This window comes from Papilio xuthus, unplaced genomic scaffold, assembly GCF_000836235.2.
Source record: "Papilio xuthus unplaced genomic scaffold, Pxut_1.1 DF828177.1, whole genome shotgun sequence".
In the NCBI taxonomy this organism is placed as follows: Eukaryota; Metazoa; Arthropoda; class Insecta; order Lepidoptera; family Papilionidae; genus Papilio; species Papilio xuthus.
In genome coordinates this window covers 5,159,705-5,183,446 of record NW_013530472.1, presented here as the reverse complement: position 1 = coordinate 5,183,446, position 23,742 = coordinate 5,159,705, and the positions used below count along the sequence as shown (strand labels likewise).

The 23,742-nt window shown below is 34.9% G+C and overlaps 2 protein-coding genes across 3 annotated transcripts in view; both read left to right on the top strand.

The window, feature by feature from the left end:
* The first annotated feature begins 1,977 nt into the window (after positions 1–1,977).
* bbx (bobby sox) lies at positions 1,978–16,303 on the top strand. 2 transcript variants are annotated; one of them, XM_013306783.1, is made up of 4 exons: positions 1,978–2,353; positions 12,656–12,790; positions 13,129–13,210; positions 13,292–16,302. In XM_013306783.1, the coding sequence occupies exons 2-4, from the start codon at positions 12,666–12,668 to the stop codon at positions 14,678–14,680; spliced, it is 1,596 nt and encodes a 531-aa protein (XP_013162237.1). In that variant the 5' UTR covers positions 1,978–2,353; positions 12,656–12,665; the 3' UTR covers positions 14,681–16,302. The 2 variants fall into 2 exon arrangements, with proteins under 2 accessions (XP_013162237.1, XP_013162238.1); XM_013306784.1 differs by lacking the exon at positions 1,978–2,353 and adding an exon at positions 2,421–2,786 and having other exon boundaries at positions 13,292–16,303.
* A 1,498-nt stretch (positions 16,304–17,801) lies between these two features.
* Positions 17,802–23,742, top strand: part of shtd (anaphase promoting complex subunit 1) — an 11,336-nt gene continuing 5,395 nt past the window's right edge. Inside the window, exons 1-9 of the mRNA XM_013306439.1 lie at positions 17,802–17,949; positions 18,311–18,512; positions 18,698–19,009; positions 19,320–20,668; positions 20,980–21,196; positions 21,341–21,501; positions 21,894–22,628; positions 23,164–23,311; positions 23,654–23,738. Of these exons, the coding sequence (XP_013161893.1) occupies positions 17,926–17,949; positions 18,311–18,512; positions 18,698–19,009; positions 19,320–20,668; positions 20,980–21,196; positions 21,341–21,501; positions 21,894–22,628; positions 23,164–23,311; positions 23,654–23,738 (3,233 nt within the window). The 5' untranslated portion in view covers positions 17,802–17,925. The remainder of the gene's footprint in view (positions 17,950–18,310; positions 18,513–18,697; positions 19,010–19,319; positions 20,669–20,979; positions 21,197–21,340; positions 21,502–21,893; positions 22,629–23,163; positions 23,312–23,653; positions 23,739–23,742) is intronic.

Genomic DNA, 23,742 nt, shown 5'->3' with positions numbered 1-23,742 from the left:
AAAAGCTCTTTAGAAATATCTTTTACAAAAGTATCATGTTACATTAATGTCTTGGCAGTGCAGTAAAAGCCTACTTTAAGGTCATTGAAACAGTTTTATGTCACAGGGGAATATCATTCTCCGCACGTTAAATGAATGTAGAAATCTCTGCCAAAAAATGTACGTTAGTACTATAAAATTCATAACGTTTAAAAAAAAGCATTTATGTACGTAAAAGAGACGATGATTAAGCGAAATTCATCTATCCAAGCAAAGTATACAGTAAGTATACAAAGATACAGAGTATACAAAGATACAGAGTGTACAAAGATACAGAGTATACAAAGATGCAGAGTATACAAAGATGCAGAGTATACAAAGATACAGAGTATACAAAGATACAGAGTGTACAAAGATACAGAGTATACAAAGATACAGAGTGTACAAAGATACAGAGTATACAAAGATACAGAGTATACATTGTAAACATATTGTAACTTGTATACTAAGTATATACTTGCTCTAATTCCCTTATTTTCTTTGGATAAAAGTAAATAATGATTTTTTGTATTGATTTTCAGTAAGGCTAAAAATTAACAAAACATATTAAAAATGTCTTCATTTTTTTACTATTTTCTTTTTGGACTTTCGTATATTGTTATGTTATGAAGAGGTAAGATTTGATTGTTTGCTTTGAACAGCCTACGAAAGAACTAATCCGATTTGAAAAATACACTATCCGCGGGTGACATAGGATATAATTAATAGTTTTTTTTTCAATTTCCCTCAGACGAAGTCGAGGGCAACTGCTAGTAAATTATAAAAACATTAAGATTAACCGAAAAAAAACTTTGTCGTAAAATTTCAAATTAGACAATCTCTTTGTAGGCTAATTAAGTTTCAGAGGACCTTTTATGAAATAGAATTGATGTAAAAGTGCCCTGAGCTCCGGTTTTGGCAAAGGGACAGGCCTTATCAACTCAGTCACTGGAGTTGAAACCTTAAAAGTAATTGCTATCTTATTTCACGACAGTAAAAAAATATCGTTAATATAGGTATAAGAATATGAACCAAAATAACATGGAATTTAGTTTTTAATGCAGTAAAATTAATAATAATAATAAAAAATATTGAATTCTGTTTGATCATGTAGAATTAATGATTTCGGATGTAGTTTGGTTTTAGAAACGCAATGTTGTATTTCAGATACTTTATTAAACAAACGAACAATTTAAGGTTACTCAAAGTTATATAAACAGTCTCATATTGCGCAGACAGCGTTAGAGTTTTATTTGAGTTTGAAATCAAAATTAATTTGCAATTCGTGAAATCATTATTTGTTATTAAACTATTGTTAATATCCATTAAATCCTAAAAGTACATTTCTTGTACTATCTTTCGTGGAGGGCACGGCAATGCCCCGTCGAATTTTACGTCGTTAAATGTAAATTCAATCATTCTGCTAAAACTTTAATTTTCGTATAATGAGACTATCAACCAAATCGATGTAGTTTCGCTTAAATGAAATACCACGCCATCTATATTTGAAATATAACTTCTCTACAACTGAAAAAAATCACTAGATAAAAAAAACATTACAAAACTACCAATTATATAATTTACGTATATAATTAATAAAAAATTCAATTTATACAAGATATAAGATACGAAAACTACCTACAAGTGGCGAATATTTGTTATTTATTTTTTTAAACGAAACGCAAATGCGGCAGAAAATTGTACTACTTGCTCAACTTCCAGTCAAGATAAAATTAATGGTGGCGGAAAGATGGCGCCACAAGAATACAAAACAACTAAATTGTCACGCCCAAATATAACAAATCTCCAAGTGATTGCACGATATTGTGAAATAGAAAGTTATTTTCTAATGTTCCCTCAGTTTTTCCAATTCATCATGTTTGAATAATAACTTTATTTTCCTCTTTTTCTTTCTGCAATAATATTGCAAGTAGAATATGACATTTTGTTATTTTCAAGCAGTTTTCTATTGTGGCGTCAATATCAGCTATCTCGCTTGCAACTCCGTGCGCACTGCGCATGTGTGAAAGAGATACAGGAAAATTTGTTGCGTTTGAAGTAAACCAGACATTCGTATCAGCTGACAACCAAAGCAAAACAGTCGGTGCGCGACCATCTTGTCAAAACTGGAGTCTGTGACAACAAATAAATATTTAAAATGTCCTAAATCGTTTGTAATGACTTAACATTATATTCGTATCTAGTAAAGTATTGTCGGTAGTTTGTTCTAGTGTCGTTTTAAACGAGCGTACTATACATTTTACTCAATAATTCGGGTTTGTGTTGCGTCAAATGACGTCATGTATGTGATTATACACGTATCACTGGCGAGTTCGTAAGTGTTTTCTTTTATTCCTTTACTGATATTACTAATTTTGTGCTTGTTCAGTTGTGTTTTTCGTAATGGGGTTCCTAGTTTCATTCATTATGAGGCTAGAAACACCGTACGAAGCTGGGCGACTTCCCGTACTGTCGTTGAAGTTGGCAGTTTGCGATGCCCTTGAAAATTATGCAGCAAAAAACATAGTCGCTAGGCCGATAGACTGATTAAGGAAGTATCATCACTTTCTATATTTTACATCCATTGATGGCATTCAAGGCTGCTGTCGACCAAAAATTCCATTAATCATTCCGCTTAGCAACCACAAGTGACTTTTACGTACTTAACTAAAAATGGAACGCTCTCGAGTCATAGAAAGTATTGTTGTGTATAAAACATCCAACAGTGTAGTATATATATTTGTTTGCACTGAAAATGGCTGCGACAGGTAGGTACGTGGTGTGTTTTCGCCTATATATTTTTGATTTAGCACAACACATGTCGACTTTCGACTACGTCGCTATCCACATGCAATCGCTCTCGGCACAGTTGCATAAAAATTAATTACGATATACAAACTTTGTTGTTTTTTTAATTATCAGTTTCGTTACTGTATACTAAGATAACCATATATAATGTCGACGTAATTGTCCATCTCGCGTTGTGGGCGTTACAATATGGATCTCATCTTTCTTGTGCTAAATTCAACCAATATTGTTATACGGATTTATTATCGTGATACTAAATTTGCGTATAAGTATTTCTTACCTAGTTAATTACTTCTTTGTTTCAATCTTTAAAACACAATTCCGATATACGAAACCAGTTTCATACAAAAATGTTAATTCTAGTTTTATTTTTTAACGTAGTCAAAGATATCAACTTTATATTCTGATTAAATGTCATATTTTTAAATGCACGCGATCAAGTTACGAAAAATAAAGCTACTTTTTAGGATAAACTGTTACAACTAATTATATTATGTTATTAGGTTAATAACTGTCGTTATTTATGACTTATCGTTACAAAGTAATAGCTGTTATAGAATTTGAAAGTTTTTATCGATTTGTGTATCTTTATTTACGTGTCCTTGGAATTGGTCTGTACCTATATCATATGTCTGCGAATTGTGGAAAGGTATGAAGATTATATTATTCAAGTTATTGTTTACTTATGTTCTATATGAGTAATATTATAAGGTTATTATAGCTATTTTTATAGCTATACTAGCTGTCGCCCGCGACTCCGTCCACGCGGGATTAAAAATTAATGTTGGCCGATTATCAGACCTAATCAATATGCTCACAAAATTTCATGAGAATCATTCAAGCCGTTTCGGAGGTGTATGGGAACGAAAATTGTGACACGAGAATTTTATATATAAGATTTTATTTTAATAGCTTTTGTACGTATTTATAATATTAGTATGTTTACAAGAAGTACCTAGACCTACCTAGACGTCAGTACCTAGTACCAAAGTACCTAGGTACTGACGTCATTTAGTTATTAGGTTTCTGAGACGGCTACAGATCGGCTAATAACTGGAGATTTCCACTGTCCCTTTCGTTCTTTATAACAAAACAGAGATAACAATATGTTACAAATGATTTGGCTATTGAAACCAGTATTAAATCCGATCCGTAATATTTTCCCGTAATGTGACGTGTACATGACGGCAAAACAGAGCTGATATTTGTCATTAAATAGTTATATAGCTTCATCTTCCTTTCAATATTATATTAACTCATAAAAAGCACAATTTTAACTACCTTCCAGTTAAAATATTGGCAATTTTAATATTATAAGATATTAACAAATATCTCAACGTAGACTAAAAGCCTGATAAAGCTTACCCCAAATCGACAGATAGCAAAAATTCCTATAGGAAGAATGGTACAAGAGAAAACACAATGTAAACGAAATAAAATATATGTCATAAATTTTTATTTCTTGACTTGACACTTCTAACCGTGGTAACCAGTTACCCTGCTCACTATGTTTAGTAAGTCGACTGTGACGTCACAAATACGTCAGCGTTTGAAACTAATGAGACCCTGGCAGTGAATAAGATTGTTACGTCGAGGTAACTCGCACGAGCACGAGGATAATTTGTAAGCGATGCAGTGACGCGCTCGCAATCCAAGTCTTAGAAAATGTCGTAAAACGTATATATTATAGCAGGCTTCCACTGGCGAAAAACTTGCTAACAAATTAAAATATTGTTAAAAGTATAATGAAAATCAAACTAAAGTAAACACACTATACATTAAATATTAAATTTATTGATATTAAATCTAGGAAAATACACTTTTTATCTGTTAAAATACCAAACCATAGTACCTGAGGTTTATAATTACTTGTTTATCGGTTTTTACAAACAATAACTTGAATATACAGGTTACAATCGTTGGCATTTACAATTCGTAGATAAATATCATAAGAAATATATTAATTAAATCTACAAACTGGTCGATATCAACTGTTGTTAACGAACACTCGCTTTTAACCAAGTAAACAACTCCTTTATCATTTCAATTGATTTATATGACCACATAAAAGTCTGATTGTTTACGTGTAATATTTATATCTCTTCTTAGGTACTTTTCTATAACGCTGCAAGCCTATACGTATTGTCTTGAATCTAGATTTATCAAAACTATTATACAATTGAACGACTAACAGAATAAAACCAAAAGTACTTATTTCTAGGGAAAAATATTAATCCCGAAAGCACGTGGTAATAACGAGTAATTAAAACTTAAATCAATATTACTTAAGAAACGAGTAAAATCTTTTATTCGTGTCTTGAAACTTTATCCAACTTAATATTGAAGAAAACTTTGTTATCGACATTTGTTTGGCTTCATAACTTCATCCGTAGATGCCGCTGCGCAAAATCTAATTGATCGATCACATCTAAATGAAATTGGAAGAACTTACACAATATGAGAGGCAGAGTAACATTTAATAAGCGATGCTGATCATCACCAGCTCCATGTCCATACCGAGTGGCTCGGAGCCTACCCTAAGGTAGTGGCTAAGTCATAATCAACCACGCTGACCCAGTGCATGTTGACTTCATAAATATCTTTGAAATTTTTGCTTATATATTTTGCTTATATGCATAAATAGCTTTGAAAGTTGCATCTTGTTTTCCTTCACCGTAAGAACCTCGGATATATACATATAATAATGGAAAAGTCAAAAATGTATAGAACTGTCAAAAACTTTCGATAAGTCACGTGATTATCGCGCGTTTTTGAAATTCGTTATGGAATCGCTTCGAAGCGAATGCGCTTTGTCTTGTCCCGCTGGTTAGCAACCAAGCGTAATACAATTCAGAATGTAACTGTATCTATAATTTTACAATTAATATTCTATCATTACTATTCAGTATTGAGTACATTAGGTAATCGATTTTACATTAGTCATAGCGGCATTTGAATACGATCATGTACCCACACACACAAGCTAGCTGCGATGCCAGGGTTGTCATATTTCAAACACTGTCAGTGTTGCTAGCATCTTACTAATATTATAAATGCGAATGTTTGAATGTCTCGATGGGTGTTTGTTAGAAGGTATCTCAAGAACAGCTGCATTATTTGAGGCAAGCAGCTGTTGATGAAATTTACTACATTATGTTAGTTAATTTGAATTACAGACTGGAAGAACACATAAGTATGCTATTATTCCGGTAAAGTGTACTGTACCCTAAGGATACGTTTGATTTACAAACTCGATAACTCCGCAACGGTTCAAAAGGTCCTATTGAATTTTGACACTCATATAGATCACAGTCTCGAGTAACACATACGTTTCACTCTTTTTTTAATTCTGCGCAGACGAAGTCGCGGGCATTAGCTAATATATTGTCTTTTTTAAACCAGATCAATACTTAAAATGCGTCACTGATTTATAAAACATCTTAGAAACAGTTTCTTAAAAGTCATTGAAGTATTTGTGCTTGTATTGAAAGTAATATACATTTTAATGACAGATCAAATGTTAATTTTTAACGATATATCGTCGTACTTGTTGACAATAACCATGACACAAGATAACCCTGCCATCCCTTTAGCGCCAAAAATAACCTTTTCGCAGTAAACAGCTCGTTCGTAAACAAAACGAGGCGTGAGCCGAGCTAAATTAGCAACACGAAAGCAATGCTTATGCACAATATAGATATGTCAAACTAAATATTTCATTAGCGCCCCCTGTTAATGTCAAAAATGTTTCACAAGATTGTAGTCATGTGTTTTTTTCTATGTATATGTTTCACTATGATAGATAGGTGATTGCTTGAAAATTACAGCTTTTGCTTCGTTCCGATTTGATCGCCCCTGTTGAAGTTACGTGACCGATAATTCTAATATTATTAGTTCCAATCCACACCACAGCTACAAACTGTTACTATCAGCGCCAAAATGGCGAAAATCAAAAAGGCACAAAATACTGCGTCTCATTGCCAGTCCATTTTTATAGGTCAGTGATAGGTTTCCATATATACTGATATTCTAATCACGATAGTAGCGCCACTCACCGGGCCAGATAACTCGCGTTATATGTAACTCCTACATGCTATGTCCATACATGATAGTATTGTTTACATATCAACATGTCATAAGTTTAGTCAGCGTTAGAGCGCTAATTATAGCGCGGGAAGAGACGTCGCCATGTTTAAAAAAAAACTAAACGCACTTACGTTGAGTATCCTTCTAGATTTATGTTAGATACGCTTTAAGATTCAGATTAGGAATAGGTTATGACTGTCTATTTGTAGAGAGAGTCAATGCTTTCCTTTTTATCTTACAAATGCTAAATACTGAAATGACGAAGCAATTTTTGTCTGAGTTTGCGTAAAATATGGCTTGCAATGATTATAAATTTCATTAAAACATGATGTGGGAGTTGAGCGATTCTTACCGTGAATGTCCATTGTTAAAACACATGCAAAAACATATAGCCATCCCTCACTTTCTTTTTGAAAAAGAGATAATATTCCGATAGCTTACATTTAATATTCTATCTTGTTGGTGTATGGCATTTAATAAAGGACGAATTGAATTGTGCTTACCGCGAAGGTGAAATATACCGGTATATACAACTGGGACTATAAACGATTAATTTTTCATTTTACTGATCAACCTACAGGATGATAAAGCGTTTGTCAGTTGTCAAAATCGTATAGCTCTTTAGACTATTTCGAAAATTACCTACCTATCAATCGAGGTAAACCAACTGAACACTCTACTTAATAGGGTTGCCACCTCATTTTGTTTGAACAATTATACGGGTTCGTTTAATTTGTTCGTTTAAAAATTTAACAGCTACTTAAGTATAAAAATGTACGTCAATCTGCATATTGACTGGAGAGATTATATTGGTTTCCATTAACATAAAAAAAAACATGTAAATTGTCGCGATGTCGTGTTCTCGTTGGCGTCGCCATTTGTTTATCCCTTTGTATTCGGGTCGCGGCGTTTTATAGTCAAAATGTCTGATCAAAAACAAATAATAATAACCTTTATCTGTATTAAATGTCTGTCGATTACTGGTGCCCATTTTTATTTTATGAAAAAGAAAACACATTGTTCTTTTTTTAAATAAATAAATGATTAAATTCACGTATTTATCAAATATTTATGAATGTAGTAAAAATAACATGTAATTACAAACCTACTAGGAACAGGATTAAAATCTTTTATGGGCAAAGAAGGAAAATCCTTTATTGTAAACAAATTTAGCGAAATTGAACTTTATGATCAATCAAATTAGAATAAATAATCGCTTGGATAATAATATAAAACATAGCATTTTTACAACGTATGAAACATACAAGTGCAACATAAAAAGAACCTTATGGCATTACTAGTAGAGTTGGTATTTCTTTACCGAATAGTTTATTCAGTAGGAATGCTAGAAAACATCCGTTGTATCGCTATCTCAGAGGAAACTGCTTGCTTGCCTGCTATCGAAAATGCGATTGTTACTAACTTTTTAATAATAATAGTTACACCGTTCATTGAAGTCAATGATAAGCCAGATATTTTTAATTTTTTTTAGTAAAATAAAGACTTTTTTAATGATACTGGCCACTAGTACCCCGCTCGTCTTAATGGCCAGTATTAAACGGCTGTCAAAAAATATGTAATACTAGCAACATTACTCTTAAATGTAAGCATTACAAAAAAATAAATTCCAGCTTGATACCTTCACGCGCTTTTAAGAAAAAGGGTCTCAACAAACTAACGGACGGACAACAAAGTATAAGGGTTCCGTTTTTTTCCTATGAGGTACGGAACCCTAAAAACGTAAGATTGAGTTGGTTTTGAAAAATGTTGTTTTATTTTTAAATAATAAGACTTTAGTATAGTAACGAATAATAATTTTATTTGTAATACAGTTAGCACTTAGCACCACATAATGAGAATTAAAACAAAGTATGGATTATCTTTTTACTAAAATCTATTTAAATAATACAATATGAATAAAGCCTGTGACCTCAGACCGTTTCTTGTTTTCGCACAGTGGTCGTTCTATGCAAACGCACGTGTTTTCATATTTGACCTTGACCTTGCCAATCGGAAAATTGACGCTAGCAACACCGATACGCCAAGCAAACAACCTGTTCACAATATATTATGTACTCAATATTATATAGTTTGTATATATGTATATAAATAGATTTTATCATTTGGTAATAGTCAAGTTTTTATAAAGTTTAAGCATAGTAAATTATTTTACATTTAAACATTGTGGAAACCGCTTTTAGTGGAATCAGGGGCTAAGTTTACAATTCAATGCAACCAAAACCTGAGTATAATACAGGGTGTTTTGCAATATCTTTAATTATTTATAAAAAACTCAACTGTTATTTTAATAGTATTTCTGAGCAACCTGTGTAGTTTACGTTAGCAATGTCATTTGCATATCATTGACCTTACCACCAAAGCACATTTTCAGATGATGTCTACATTTTTAACAAGCCATTTTACAACGTGCCAAGAATATTATCGAAATTGGCACTTGTAAAAAGGGGAAATATCAAAGGAAATTTTAGTAAAATTATTTCGAAATTTAAAAAAAGAATTGTCTTTTAATCAGGCAAATTGTAACTTACGGTCTTCGACCTTGACCCTAAATGCAGAAGTGTGCCGAGGTTGTGGCCGGGCACGGGGCATTGGCTCGCGAAAGTGAAAACGTATAACGGGACTCAGATCCAGCACTGGCAGCATAGAGGTCGCACTTTAATGTCGACTTATCGTTTAAAAAAAATGCTCCCGAATTGATGTCGCTTATCTGTGGATCTTTGTGTTTATATTTTTTATAAAAGAATCAATTATTTAAATAAAACCTTCCACAACTAAGCACATGCTAACGGTGTTTCTGACTTCTGTCTATTAGTGTTTTTTTCTAAGTAATATATGTCTCGAATGGACCGTTAATGCTTAGTGACCCGTTAACATCAGAATAATTATGACTCACCCGCCATTTTTTCAGGTGGAAAATCGTTAAATGTGGCGACAGAAAGGGGAGACATTTAAATTAACATATTTTCTTATTAATATTGTCTCGCATCTTGTATCATGATATCGCTGAAATATGGCATATAGAAAATAATCTGAAGGAAGGCATAGGCTACTATTTTTTAATTCCGTGCGGACGTAGTCACGGGCGACGGCTAAGTCGTGAAATATGATATGCAATTTTATTTATAAACATATCTCGTTTAATCGATAACGGACAAAGAAAAATCATAAAGATATGTCATAACACATTATCAGGAGAGCGATATCTTTTGTGCAGTTCAATTTCGTCACGCGATAAGAAATGATAAGTCCGGGGTCGCTAACTTTGCATTGTTTGGGATAAATGCGGAATGCGTTGCCCGTGACGCTTTCAGTGTCACTCAATCAACAAATATACAGAGCAGAACAAATAATCGAACAACTAAATTAGTCTTTGACGTCGTCAATTGATGGCTTCACTTCGTGTCTTTTTACTCTGTCTGTATGTTTGCAATTAACTCAAAAACTACTCAACTGATTTTCTTTAAAGTGTTGATCAATATATCGAGTAGTTCTTAAGGAAGGTTTCAGTATGTAATTTATAAAGTTTTTATTTTAATTGACAACGTGATATTTAAATGATTGAGTTGTATTTAAAGGATCTTGGAAAAAATGTTATTTCGTATTCACAAGGTGAGCTATTCGATTGCGGCGTGCGGTTGTGGGATAACCACACCTGTGTATGAAATAGGGATGTACAAACAATTATTATTACATTTTATCACGATTAAAAGTGATAATAAATGTAATTGGGAACTAAACTTAAGTTAATTGATAAATATTTATCCTTTAGTGATTTTCAAGTGTTATTGTTTCTAAAGTCATTCCTTCTTTATCTAAGTCGCAATTGAATGATAGTCCAATATAAAACTTTTTGTTGTATTAACGATACGAATACGTATGCAACTTTGTTCAACCCTAAAGGTAACCGACGGTTCTTCGCGACGCGCGACAACTCTATACCAATTCTATATTATGCAGCGTAAACATCGCGTAGACATGAAGAGTAGCAGCATAGGGTTGGCACTTGTTAGAAATGTTACGTTAATTATGTTCCGGAAGATAAGCGTGCAAAGGCATATAAATGGCCAGGTGTAGTGGAAAAATGTTGTACAATGATGAGTAGGGCTATCGGTAATAAATAATTTATAGGTAAATGATTAGTTATTTTACAGTCAACCCTATTGCGTGGTCAAGCTTAGCAAATTATTACGCGACGTACACACCTTCGGCGACAAAGTGAGCTCATTGAATTGTAAATATTTAACGAAACAACATTTGTTATTACTTTCTGTATACAACGAGAGCATTGTTAGAAAATCCTCCTACATGTGAAGTAAGTAAATATTACTTACTTACAATTATATTTAATTAAATACGGCACAGGAGCGGGCATTGTGGCAATCGATGGGGGAGGCCTACATCCAGTAGTGGATAAATCTAGGCTGCTTATGATGATGATGATGAAATATTAAAAAAAAATGACTGGTGTAATGTAATTAACCATTATTAATAAGTTTAAATATAATTTTCATTTTAATGAGCGTAAACTTTTTAATACCAAAACAATATGAAAATAAAATATGACTTATCGATAAAATATCGATGTTTAATAAACTCGTACATCCTTAGAATAAAGCGTTGTGTTGTCATCATGTTGTAATATGAACTAGTCACGATGATGACGTCATCGATCGATTCTATCCAATTTAATGTACAGAACTGTGTATTATAAATATTTACATTTATTCCATTACTAGCTGTCGCCCGCGACTCCGTCCGCGTAGCTTTATAAAAAAAACTTAATTAGTGTAGCCTATGTGTTCTTTCAGACTATGTTCTATATGTATGTCAGATTTCGTCGAGATCCGTTCAGCCACATCACATCCATCTAAACACTCGCATTTATAATATTAGTAAATTAAATAATAAGCAGCTCTTCAAGGCATAAATTCGAAAAAATGAATAAATAGTAATATCCTATGTCTGTCTCCTGGCTCTAAGCTACCTCCTCACCGATTTTGAAGCATATCGGTAAAGCCGTTCTTGAGTTATAAATATTGTTACTAACACGACTTTCATTTATGTATATATATATATATATATATATATATATATATCGTTTGATGTGAAATTGTTCACATATTTTTAGTATTTTATTAATTGTTATCTTAATAATATAAATGCGAATGTTTGGATAGATGTTTATTAGAAGGTATCTACAGAACGGCTACATGAATATTGATGAAATTTGGCATAGATATAGAACGTAGTCAGTAATAGCAAGGGATAATTTAGGAGTTCAGGATTCGAAGGTTAAGGAATTAAGACTATATTTTTTTTAGCCATTTGCCGAGAGCTTATGTGGACTAGTTTTTATTTATTATTTCTGTAATTGGTAACGTAGATATGAATTGGATAATGGATACATCACCGCAATGCACCAAGCTTATTAGGTCAAGTCAACAAATTTTGGCGGATGAATCTTACTGTATATTTTTAAAGTATAAAAGTTGTGATATTAAATGCAATCGCTACCATCTATAACAATTAAATATTTAATTTTTACCATAGTATAAGGCTCATAATATTGTTCCGGGGACTCCCCTGATTTACTATCGGTACCGGTTTGTCTATGTTTGTCGAATGAGTGTTCCGTTTTGTCATTTAATATTTTCTAGTGGCGATGAGATTATTTTTGATGTGAAAAGTGTGAGAAATATATTTGTCTCTGTCTGTCACGCAGATAGCGCACAATGCACGAGCAGGAGGGCGAAGGAGAGCCGGCGCACCACGCGCGGCGGCCTATGAACGCCTTCCTCATTTTCTGCAAGCGGCACCGCAGCGTCGTGCGCGACCGCTACCCCAACCTGGAGAACAGGTACACGATACTAACACCTAATACTATGGCGCATTTAGTGTAGATTTTTCACTAAGGGTCCCCTTAGCTTTCAATCAACGATTAGTCCATCCAGCAGCTGTATAAAATAGATATAGAAAATCTTAGTTATAATATAATATATTTTAAGGTTCAGTATTTATTAATAAGGCTTTCATCTTCCTTATATAATGAAGGTCAGGCATAAAGATTAAAGTATTTTTTCATACAGATTCTTTATTATAAATGGTTTAAGTTTTTAATACACAAATCGCAGTTGCACGCTGACCTCTTGTCATACATTGGACGTATTAAACATATTGAATTTATTATTATTGCAGATCCATAACTAAGATTCTGGGCGAATGGTGGGCTAATTTGGACAAAGAAGAGAAATCTTGCTACACGAGTCTTGCTAAACAGGTAATTAAATCTGCATATTATGTTTGTTTGTAGATAAACTTATACAAATTGTCTGTGTAACGTAGAATTTTTCGTTTGCAGTATAAAGACGCATTCTTCAGCGCCAACCCTGACTTCAAGTGGTACAAGTTGCCCGCGCCCCCGCTGCGCACGCTCTCCTCGCGGCCGCGCGACACCGACAAGACTGTCGAGTCCCCCGGCGACTGCCACTACCCCGACCTCGAGAAGACCAACAACAACTCCACTAAAGTAGATCTAAACAAGAAGCCCGCCGACGATGCCTTTCACAATGACGCCAAACCGTTGTCGATGTTTACGCCGGGCAAGCTCGCCGACGAAGCCCAGATGGGAGGCCTCAGCAGCCTCCTTGCAACTAAGACTGAAATACAAACCCCCAATCCATACTACTCACCCCCCTCGTTTAAGTTTAGCGCGATCTCAACACCCATGGAAGACCGATCTCAACATATAATGAAATGTAATAGAGATGACGAACTGCAGGACGCCCTCACAGAAACCACCAGGATATTTGAAGAGGATTTCGATGAGAAGGGACAAATATATCGATACGGCGTCCCGAACGATCAATTCACTAACCAGGACGTCATCAATCAAATCGTCGACAAGAGGTACTCCACCGAGGAAGGGTATCAAAGGAATTGGTCCGACGACGAGAAATCCAAATCCGGGAGGACTTGCAAAGGCAAGCGCTACCAGGAATTCATGGCCGTCGGGGGACTGATAGTGAATAAGCGACCGAGACGAGACTTCGGCGACAAAACGCCAGACGAAAGCTACAGCGCGTCCTGCAGCTGGGATCCTGGCAACTCCTACGAGGAATCTTACATCGACGACTTGAAACCGAACTACGTGAACGAGGTCGTCATAAAAGACGAAGTAAAATACGAACCGGCCGACGCCGTCGAGCCGGACAACAACTCCAGCAAAACATTCAAGGCCGCCGACTTCGACTTGGACGCCAAGATAAGAGCGCTGCCCTCCCTCAGCTTGGAGAAGTTCCTCCAGAAGAAGCGCGAGAACAAACGCAAGAAGAAAACTATCAACCTGAAGCCGAAGGCGCTCGAGACGTCGCAGATCATAAACTCGGTGCCGCGGCCGCCGTGCGACGAGCGGCGCGAAATGGCGGAGAGGTGGCGCGACCACGTCATCGGCAGCCAGAAGCGCAAGCCGAGGAAGATCAGCATCACGCGGCTGGAGGTGAACAGCATGGTGTCGTGCGACACGACCGGCATCGCTGAGACCAGCCCCGAGATGAAACTGGCGACGGAGGCGCCGTGCGGCGTGATGGCCGGCATGGAGGCGTGCGGGCAGGCGCATCACAGCGCGGGCCTGCTCGCGCTCGCCACGCTGGCCGAGGTGGCCGCCAACACATCTAAGATAGAGGACCCCGCCTCGGCCCCGGCACCCGCCCCTGCCCCTGCACGCGGCGACCGCACTTCCGAGGTATAAAATACCGATACATAGCCTTAACCGATATTCCAAAAATTATTTACTCGATAATCAGATAATATTTATATATAGATCTACATTTTACATGGTACGCATAAAGAAATAATATTATTGTACACGTTTTAATTGTAGTTTTTATAAATTAGAGATAGAATTTATTTATATAGAGATAGAGAAGATTTATGTATACCTGGGTTGAGTTCGTGTAGGTCGCGATGTTCCGCTTTATAGGAATAAAAACTAAGGGTGATAGATATATAAATAAAGTAATATAAATTATCACAAGAATAAAAGAAGCATAATCTATTTTGCATGTAAAAACATATTATCAGATTTTGAAAATACGGCGGGATCTATGATGTTGGTCAATTAAGGAAATCGGAACACGCCGTATTCGATTTATATATACATATTATATGTATACACGTAATTATGTTATATTAAAAATAAAATGCCAAAAATAAGTCATTGTAAAATCATAAACCTCATTATGTGTAACTTAGGTTATTTAAATCGCCTTAATATATATATAATAATGTCGCAACAGACACCACGAGCATAGACTGCGTTGCATTTTAAGGTGACTTGTTTTTTGTTTTGTTTATCATAGTATTGCATGTTTGCAAACATAATGTAACATTTACTTAAGGCACTTGTACAGTTGTGTTTTTATCACAAAGGCATTTTGTGTTAAAAATTAGTGATAAATATTATAACAACGTTAATGAATTAACGTTTTGTTATTGATATTATTTGTTTAAGAGAAATAACCTTTTGATAGGTTTTCCATCGTTGCAAATAATTTCCAAATTAACAGTCCATTTTGTGGGTGAAACTGACAAACCTTACCTTGTGATAAATATTTATGCTAGTGAAAAACTTTACAATTATACATAGACGAAATGTCACAGACAAATATAGATTAAAAATTAAACTGGCTATGTGACATTTTGTTTAGGCATAGATTATTCAGTCCCAGGTTTTACCAATCTGTTTTATACGAGATCTATCACCACTCTACTATATAAAAAAAACTTAAAAATTAAAAAAAATAATAATCTTTACGTTCAAGTACGTAAATCCTGTCCCAATTAGGTACCTGAAAATTATCGAAAATTTTCATGAATACTTTTTTAAGAGAATCATTGCTTCATTTTTATTTATAAGCTATTTTATTCTTCATCAAGACCTTTCATCACTTAGTAGTTCGTCCCAGAACAGTGTTTCTCAAATATATTTTTTTCTATGTTGTTTATTTTTGTGATGGATTTTTAATGGCCTCTGTGATCAATCTGTTATTTTTCCTATGTTTAAATTAAATTATACGGAAGGTGGTTGGTGCGATGCTTACGTTGCAGGTCTAGTCTAGAATAGTATTTTTTATAAAATATAATCAAGTACTAAATTCGAAAAGTGCACTTATTTAAAGTAACAAACAATGACACAAGCCATAATATGACATGCTCATCCAAAGACCAAATGTATTTATAGAGAAACTAGGCATTAGAATAATAGTATGTAATATATAAGTGATATATAATTAGTATATTATATATTATAATTAATATATTTTAATAACCTCTAATCGTTATGGCAACATTGTCAGATTTCTGTAGTTTTTTTTTATGTTGCAATTTGTTTATTTTCAAATTTAAATTATTCGTTTTTATATATATTTTATAAATTGTTACGTTTGAAAATTTAGCTTTTTAAAACTTTCCTTTATTCATATAATCTGATGAGCTTTTGAAGGTTTTAATTCTTCTAACTCCTGTTTTTTACAATCTGAATAACTTTGATTACAATTTTCATCACATATTGAGCCTTATTTTATTCGAAACTAGTCTTAAGGTTACAATAACCAAGGGGCCAGTATGTGCAAAAAGATGGGTTAGATTGAAAAGTTTTTGATACGAAAAAGGGGGCGTATTGCCAAAATATTATGGATATTGATAAGAAAGAGAAGCTGTATATTTAAAGGCGATTTAAAAATGGTGCTGGAAGATCTGTTATATTATAAAAAGTAGCCGTCGCACAAGTTTCCTATTTAAACCACAGATCAAGTGGTAACCGATTTTATTAGTGTTATTTGTATATTTTTGTTACTGTACTATTTGTTTTAACGAATCACCTCGTATATTATTCAAAATAACAACGGTTGCGATATTTTAATTTTAATCAAGTAAATACAAACAATATCAAAGTTATAGTTTTTATTACTCCGTTTTGTTTATGTTGAGGAGATGAATTTTTAATGGTCTTTTGCATCTGAGAGATTTGCTCATGAGACTGTTAAAACAATGTTGCCATTTAAAGTATATAAACTGTAAAAAAAGAGATTGATAGTAAATAGCCGTGTTAAAAAGCGATGATTGCAGAAATGTATATATTAAAATATTAGATATTTTATTTTGGTTTGGTTTAACCTACCAAATGTTGTATTGGCTATTTGATAGTTTAACTTTGATATTGTTTGTTAGATAAAAATTATGGGACGGTTATTGGTTTGAGAAACACTGGTCTATGTATATCGTTAATTAGGGCATAATAAGTCAACATCCAAAGTGTTTTGTTGGCTCCAAAGTGTTTTGTTGAATGTTTTGTTAAAGGCGAGTGTGGTTCAATCTATATCTTTTATTGTAGTAATAAAGTTTATTCATATTAACATTTCTGTTGTTTTCATTTATGTGTCTTCTTATTTTCTTGCACCACAACGATAACAACTAAGAGGTCAATAACCTAATGTAATGTATTGTTATTGCAAATCCTATATGATTTGTTCCTTTTTCTAGTTTTATAGATATTCATGGACAGATGTGACACATGTAAAGTTACTGATAATAACATAAAGCCTGAACCAAGAATATAAAAATTTGAGCCAGAGTCTTTTTTATATTCTTTGTCAGAGTAGCTTCAATTGGCTTCTTTAATACTTTCTGAAGCCCGCAAAGATATAAACTCAATATTTTTTCCGAAATATCTCGAAGAGTTTTATATTCTTCCTCAATTATAACATTTGAAGACTCGCGAAGGTATCATTGAATTTATATAAATTATGCTGGCAACATATTTTCCTCAAATGTTTGAAATGTCATTGTCAAATGTTATTGACATACAGGTCAATTGTTCGTTATGAAAATTTTGTTAGTGGATTTAATAACAAAATTTGGTTTTCTGTATAAAGAAGAATTGTATTATTACTACAAACGTCAAGTTTATTTGTTTCAAATCTGGATGATAATACAATGATCGCGGCTTCGGAACCTTTGGTAAGTTATGTTGTAAAATAGTAATTTGTTGAAAAAGGCATACTCGGTTTTATTGTTATTAATGTACATATTAAAATATTTTACTTCTTCAACTTACTCATTGTATGGTAAGTAATGTATAGATAGGCTTTCTTCTTTGACAAATTTTCTAACTACGTTCAATTTTCTTTACCGGCGTTTTCGCCTTACTTATCGAATTAGCCACAGTCATAAATTTATTTCATAATTTTTCATACACATTTTCATAATCCATATAAAAAACCAAGTATTAGCAGTAACATTTTTATATTGTAAACATTAATTTGTCTCGTACAAAAATAAAGAAAAAGCAAAACTCTTCATTTAGTTAATATTCTTGTAGGAGTTTGTGCCTCATGGCAGGACAGTACTTTCAAAGCATCCTGGTCAGATCTACGGTAAAGGTCTTAATAATTCCTCATCAGAGAACTCACTGATGTACAAACTGGCTAATTTTGCCATAAAAGATGAGAGTTTGCTCGAAAGCAAGGATTCTGGGGAGGAGTGGTGGTGTATCAGAGAGATTTACTATAGAGAAACTGGTGGTAAGTGGTAAAAGTACTTATTAATAACTAGAAACTTTTATTTTTCAATTACTCCTAACCCTTTTCTTTTATTGAATGTCAAATTAAACAAGCAAGGCATTTTGTATTGGTTTTAGTCATCAAAAAAAGTCAGTGATTCACTGACTGTCTTAACTAAAAATAATTAAAAAAAAATTTACTTACAGACGTAGATGAAGATGAAACTCAGCAATCAACGAAAGAAAAATATGAAGACTCTTTCAGACCTCCAAGTAGAATTAAACCAGAATTTAACATATCAATTAAATCGGAGTTACTCAGCGGTATGAAGAGAACTGAAGGTGAACCAGGTACTTCACAAGGTGGTAGTGCAAACAGTTCCAGCAATATGTCTAAGAAATTCAATCTAAATTCGTCACAGAATAAACAGCCTATGACGAAACCGTTAAATCCAAAGACTGACTGTAGTTATGAAGAGGAGCTATATGTCAAGGGTTGTACTGCTGTTTGGTCTAAAGGTAAGATAATAAAAGCCTAATACTGTTGAATCAGGATAAGCCAGAAACTTCTACAAATGAGAGTCATTGTCCAGTTCTGTTGGACGTCCATACCCAAGAAAATCAGGTTATAGAGAAACCTCCATAAGGGATAAGCTGGTAATGTCTTTTAGACTCACTTATCCAGGTTAAATTCTATGTATTATAATTAGAATGTATCTTTTATTAAATTATAAAATATACATGAAACTCTAAACAAAATTCAGAATAAATAAATTTTCTGTGTTAATGTATTATAAAAAAATTATGTTTAATTTCCTCTTATTTTTAGGCTTAATATCAACACCTGGCACCAAGTTATCAGGACCTGAACAGAGAGAGACAATAGCTTGTTATACTATAGAGAACCCAATCAAACATGCCGCCTTCTGCGATTTTCATATCGGAATAAACAATACAATGTTATTAGATGCATTAAATTCTCAAATAGGTGATGTCAAGAAGAACATAAAAATCGAAGACACAACAGAACATATAGAAACAAATATAATGCCATCAATCTTACTAATGGACAGCAAATGTATGAGAGTTTACGCTGTAGATGGTCGAGAATACATAACAAGTATACCGTTCCAAGTTAAAAAAGTATGGCCAATGAAATACGGAGTTCTATTAGAAAAGGAACCATTACCTCAACTACACAATTCATTACTACCAACATCATTTTTTAAACTTAACGAATCCTGCAACAGTTCTTTATACAAATCTAAGACAAACGCACCTTTCAACATGAGTGCGAAGTTACGAGCTGAATCTTTAGTGGGCTATGATCAGGAATATCCATTACCCACATGTTTCTCATTATCACACCCATTGGACGAAGTCATACCCATATTAATCAAGTCACCATCCCAAGGGTTACAATATTACAGTGATGGGGATGTCCAAATTATATTTGTTAGTGTCAACCCTAGTATAATTTTACTATACGATTGGAAACTGGGATATCATTCGTTATGGAAGATTCGAAAAGCGACAAGAGAAGAATGCTTGAACATGTGTCCGAATATAAACTCAACAACGACAGTATTCAGTCAGTCTTGTGATTTTGTTGGCAGCCCTATGCAAAGTATGGCGAAGAATACAACCAGTTGGAATGCTGGGAGTCCGTTTCAATCGAAGAAAGGCATGAATACACCAAATAGATCTCGTCAGAATAGTCCTATGGCACATATATTCCATCAGCAAGGGTTGTCACCTCATGCATCTATTGGACAAGCATCATCAACTTCGATGTTGGCAAACTCAATAAATCAGACGCCACCATCCTTACCTTTGTACCCTGATATATGTTTAGATCATATTTGGACAGACAGTCAAGTTATACGAAGAGATCAAGTGGAAAGTCCGACTGATATAAAAACTTTCCTACATACGGACCTTGTAGGACACAATTACCTGTGTTTCCTTGTAAAAGTTGGAGGTGCAAATAAACTGCAGATATTGAGATTGCAGAAATCACATTCTCATGGACAGCTTTTGAAGAGTAATTTAATTGTGGGTGCCGTCTCCTCGGTGTACGCTAAAGATGCCGTAGTACTGAATGACTTGAAGATGATTGCGTTGATTGATGAATCTGGTAATATTATATTGCAGTCAGGGAACAGTGTCGTTGGCAAGGTATACAAATATTCCTTAAACATTTATTACTATTTTTATTGCTTACAGTAAATATTGGTAATTTTAATGAGTGCCAATAAGTAAAGTAATGTTATAAGAAATAAGAAAGTTGTTGGCGCGACTCCGTCCGCAAGAAATTAATAAAAAAAACGTAATTAGTAGCCTGTTTTCTTGCAGTACAAGTACCACATCTATGCCAAATTTCAGCGAGATCCATGCAACCGTTTGGAGATACCTTCTAATAAACATCCATCCATTCAAACATTCGTATTTATAATATTAATAATATTTAAAATGATTGTGGTATGTAGGTGCACGTGGGCGGTGTGCTGGCGCGGCTGCTGGACTCTCCGTACACGAAACGCGCGGCGCACCCGCTGGCGCTACCCTCGCTGCACTCACCCTTCCCCCGGCGCAGCAGTCTGCTGCCCAGCCGCACTGACTGCACCTTCGACGACTCCGCCCTCCACCTCCTCTCCCCCGTCCCCCACTCCTCCACCTCCAGGATCGAACACAAAGAAAGCCTTGGTAAGGATTTCTACCAAGTTTATCAATATATATCTTTGAAGAAAAAAGCAATCAGCTTAATATTGAAAGAAATAGAATAAGATCAGACTTCGTGTTGTCATCTGACAGCAGATTTAAGTATGTGATGCATGTACGTACGTGTAGGTCTGCGCGGAGTGCGCGACGCGGCGGGGCGGCGCGTCACGCTGTGCCTGGAGAACGGCGTGCTGTACCGCATCGCCCTCCCGCCCCTCGCCGCCGCCGCCCTCCCGCCCCGCGCCGCCCTCGCCCTGCGCGCCCTCCTGCCCCGCGACATCGCCATGCAGGTACACACACACACACACTCCTCTAAGTTAAAATAACAACGTTTATGTCCCCTCACTAATCATTCTGACACTTGACTTGGTAACTAATAATATCTAAAACTCCATACATACATACATCCAATGAATTACTTTACTTGGTTACAATAATCGATAGAATAATCCATAAAACTTTTGTTCATTATTTTAAAAAGTTTTAATACCTAGAAAGTGTGAATTCCCTTTATACAAAAAAATTGTATTACCTTTCTGCACTTTTGTTTGTATATAGCAAGCAATTGTAAGCAATTTAAAAGTAAAATTGTTCGCTATGTTTAGTTTTTTTATTTTTATTTACTGATATAAATATTTGAATGTCTTGCTTTTACTTATATTAATGTAATTTATATTTACAGGTTTTAATAAAATGGTACGGTGTACGTAACGCTCCGGGAACACAGGACTTAACACCTGAACAGGAATGGTCGATGTTCTCGAAGCTTCTATTGACTTTGATCGGATACGACGTAGAAAGACTCGGTCAGATACGTCAGAGCGATGAGGACGGCACAGAAGTAGCCAGCAAGAAACAGAGAACGTCCAGCGACGGCACACAGGATGACTGGGATTATCTTCTTAATTCCAGAATGCACAAAGCCATCGGCAGCTCGCTTGCCTGCATGTTAAACCTCAGTCCAACACAACCCGAGTCCAAACATTGGAAAGGAAAGACGAAGACCTTAGAAAGTGACAAACCGGTGCAGTTCAATACAAATTCACTATTATTTCCATACATGTTACAAGTATTTTACGCTTTCCATTTATTATATGAAGATTTAAAGTTAAATGTATTACTGTCGAGTAATTTGAAACCTTTATCTTCATTTTTATATCAACTGGCGAAAGATTTGAGGTTAAATAATTATGTGAATCATTACTGGTTGGATTTCCCTAATGATTATCATTATGAATGTATGGAAACGGACTCTCAAGTGAGTGATGTTATGTTGAAGAAACTCTCTCCACCCAATTACTTCTCTCCGGAGCCTCCCGGGATCTTCAGTTATTTGAACTCAATGTTGAAGAACTGTGATGTGGGATATTATCCTTATTTGCCTGAAGTTAATGATACGTGTCGGGATCTTATTGAGGTAAGTGAAAATGTTTATAAATACGTCAATATTATCATTGTATTCATCCTCTTTAACGTATTCTAGATATATTTTTTTAATTAAAAATATTAGCAGATATTTTGTAAATTTACTAATATTTCTTTAACCATTCCAAATAAGCTCTAAGCTTGTGCTAGGATATGGTTTACGACAATAGTCGAATGGCGGGATTCGAACCCCCGACCTCGTGATCGGAAATCCGTACCCTTCACCATTAGGCTATTGACGGATTATTGTACCGATTGCATTGAAAATTTGGAGTCGGATGACAATATGTTTTGAATAAAAGTATTTTTAGTGTTATAAAAGTGTTTTGATAACAAAATATACAGTAATAGAATGAAACAAATCTGTTTCTAAATAAAGGTTAGTTTAAAAAAACCATAATCATAAGAACAAGGCTCGGCAGTTTTAGAGCGAGACAAACGTATGGGATGACATGAGACATACAAACCATAGAAAATTTCATTTAAGCATAATATTGTTGTTTACATTGTGTAACAACTTGTTATAGATACTGAGCACGGTGGGGTGCGGGAGCGGTGCGGGAGTGCAGCCGCTCAGCCTGCAGGTGCTGGGCAGCAGCACGCCGCGACCCCGTCGTGACTCCGGACCCGCACCAGCTCCGCACGCGCAGGCCGCGCTGCTCGCCGCACATAGAGGTACCACCTCACCCCACACCACCACCCCACCACCCCCCACACACACACATAAGGATAAGTTGCTTACTATACATGTCAGCATCACTTTACTTTGTGTACAAAGTACTCTGTTCACTATAATCAGAAGAAGACAGCCCACTCTTCACGCTAGCGCCATATACCCTTAAACCTTATTTAGAGTTTTTAGTTTTTTCTCTTCATTAACGATATTGTTAGCTACATTCTCATCCGACAAGACGTCTCTTGTCCCGTCGGACAACACAAAAACTAATATCAACCAGTCTACTTGAACTAGAATGTAGTTAAGTTCAGGAGCTGATAAATAAGTTGTTTCTTTACCAGGTATAACATTGCGAGGCATAGACAACTTCCCTCCAGCGATAGGTCTGATGCTGCTGAGCATCTTCAACCGGTCTAAGAGCGCGCCGCCG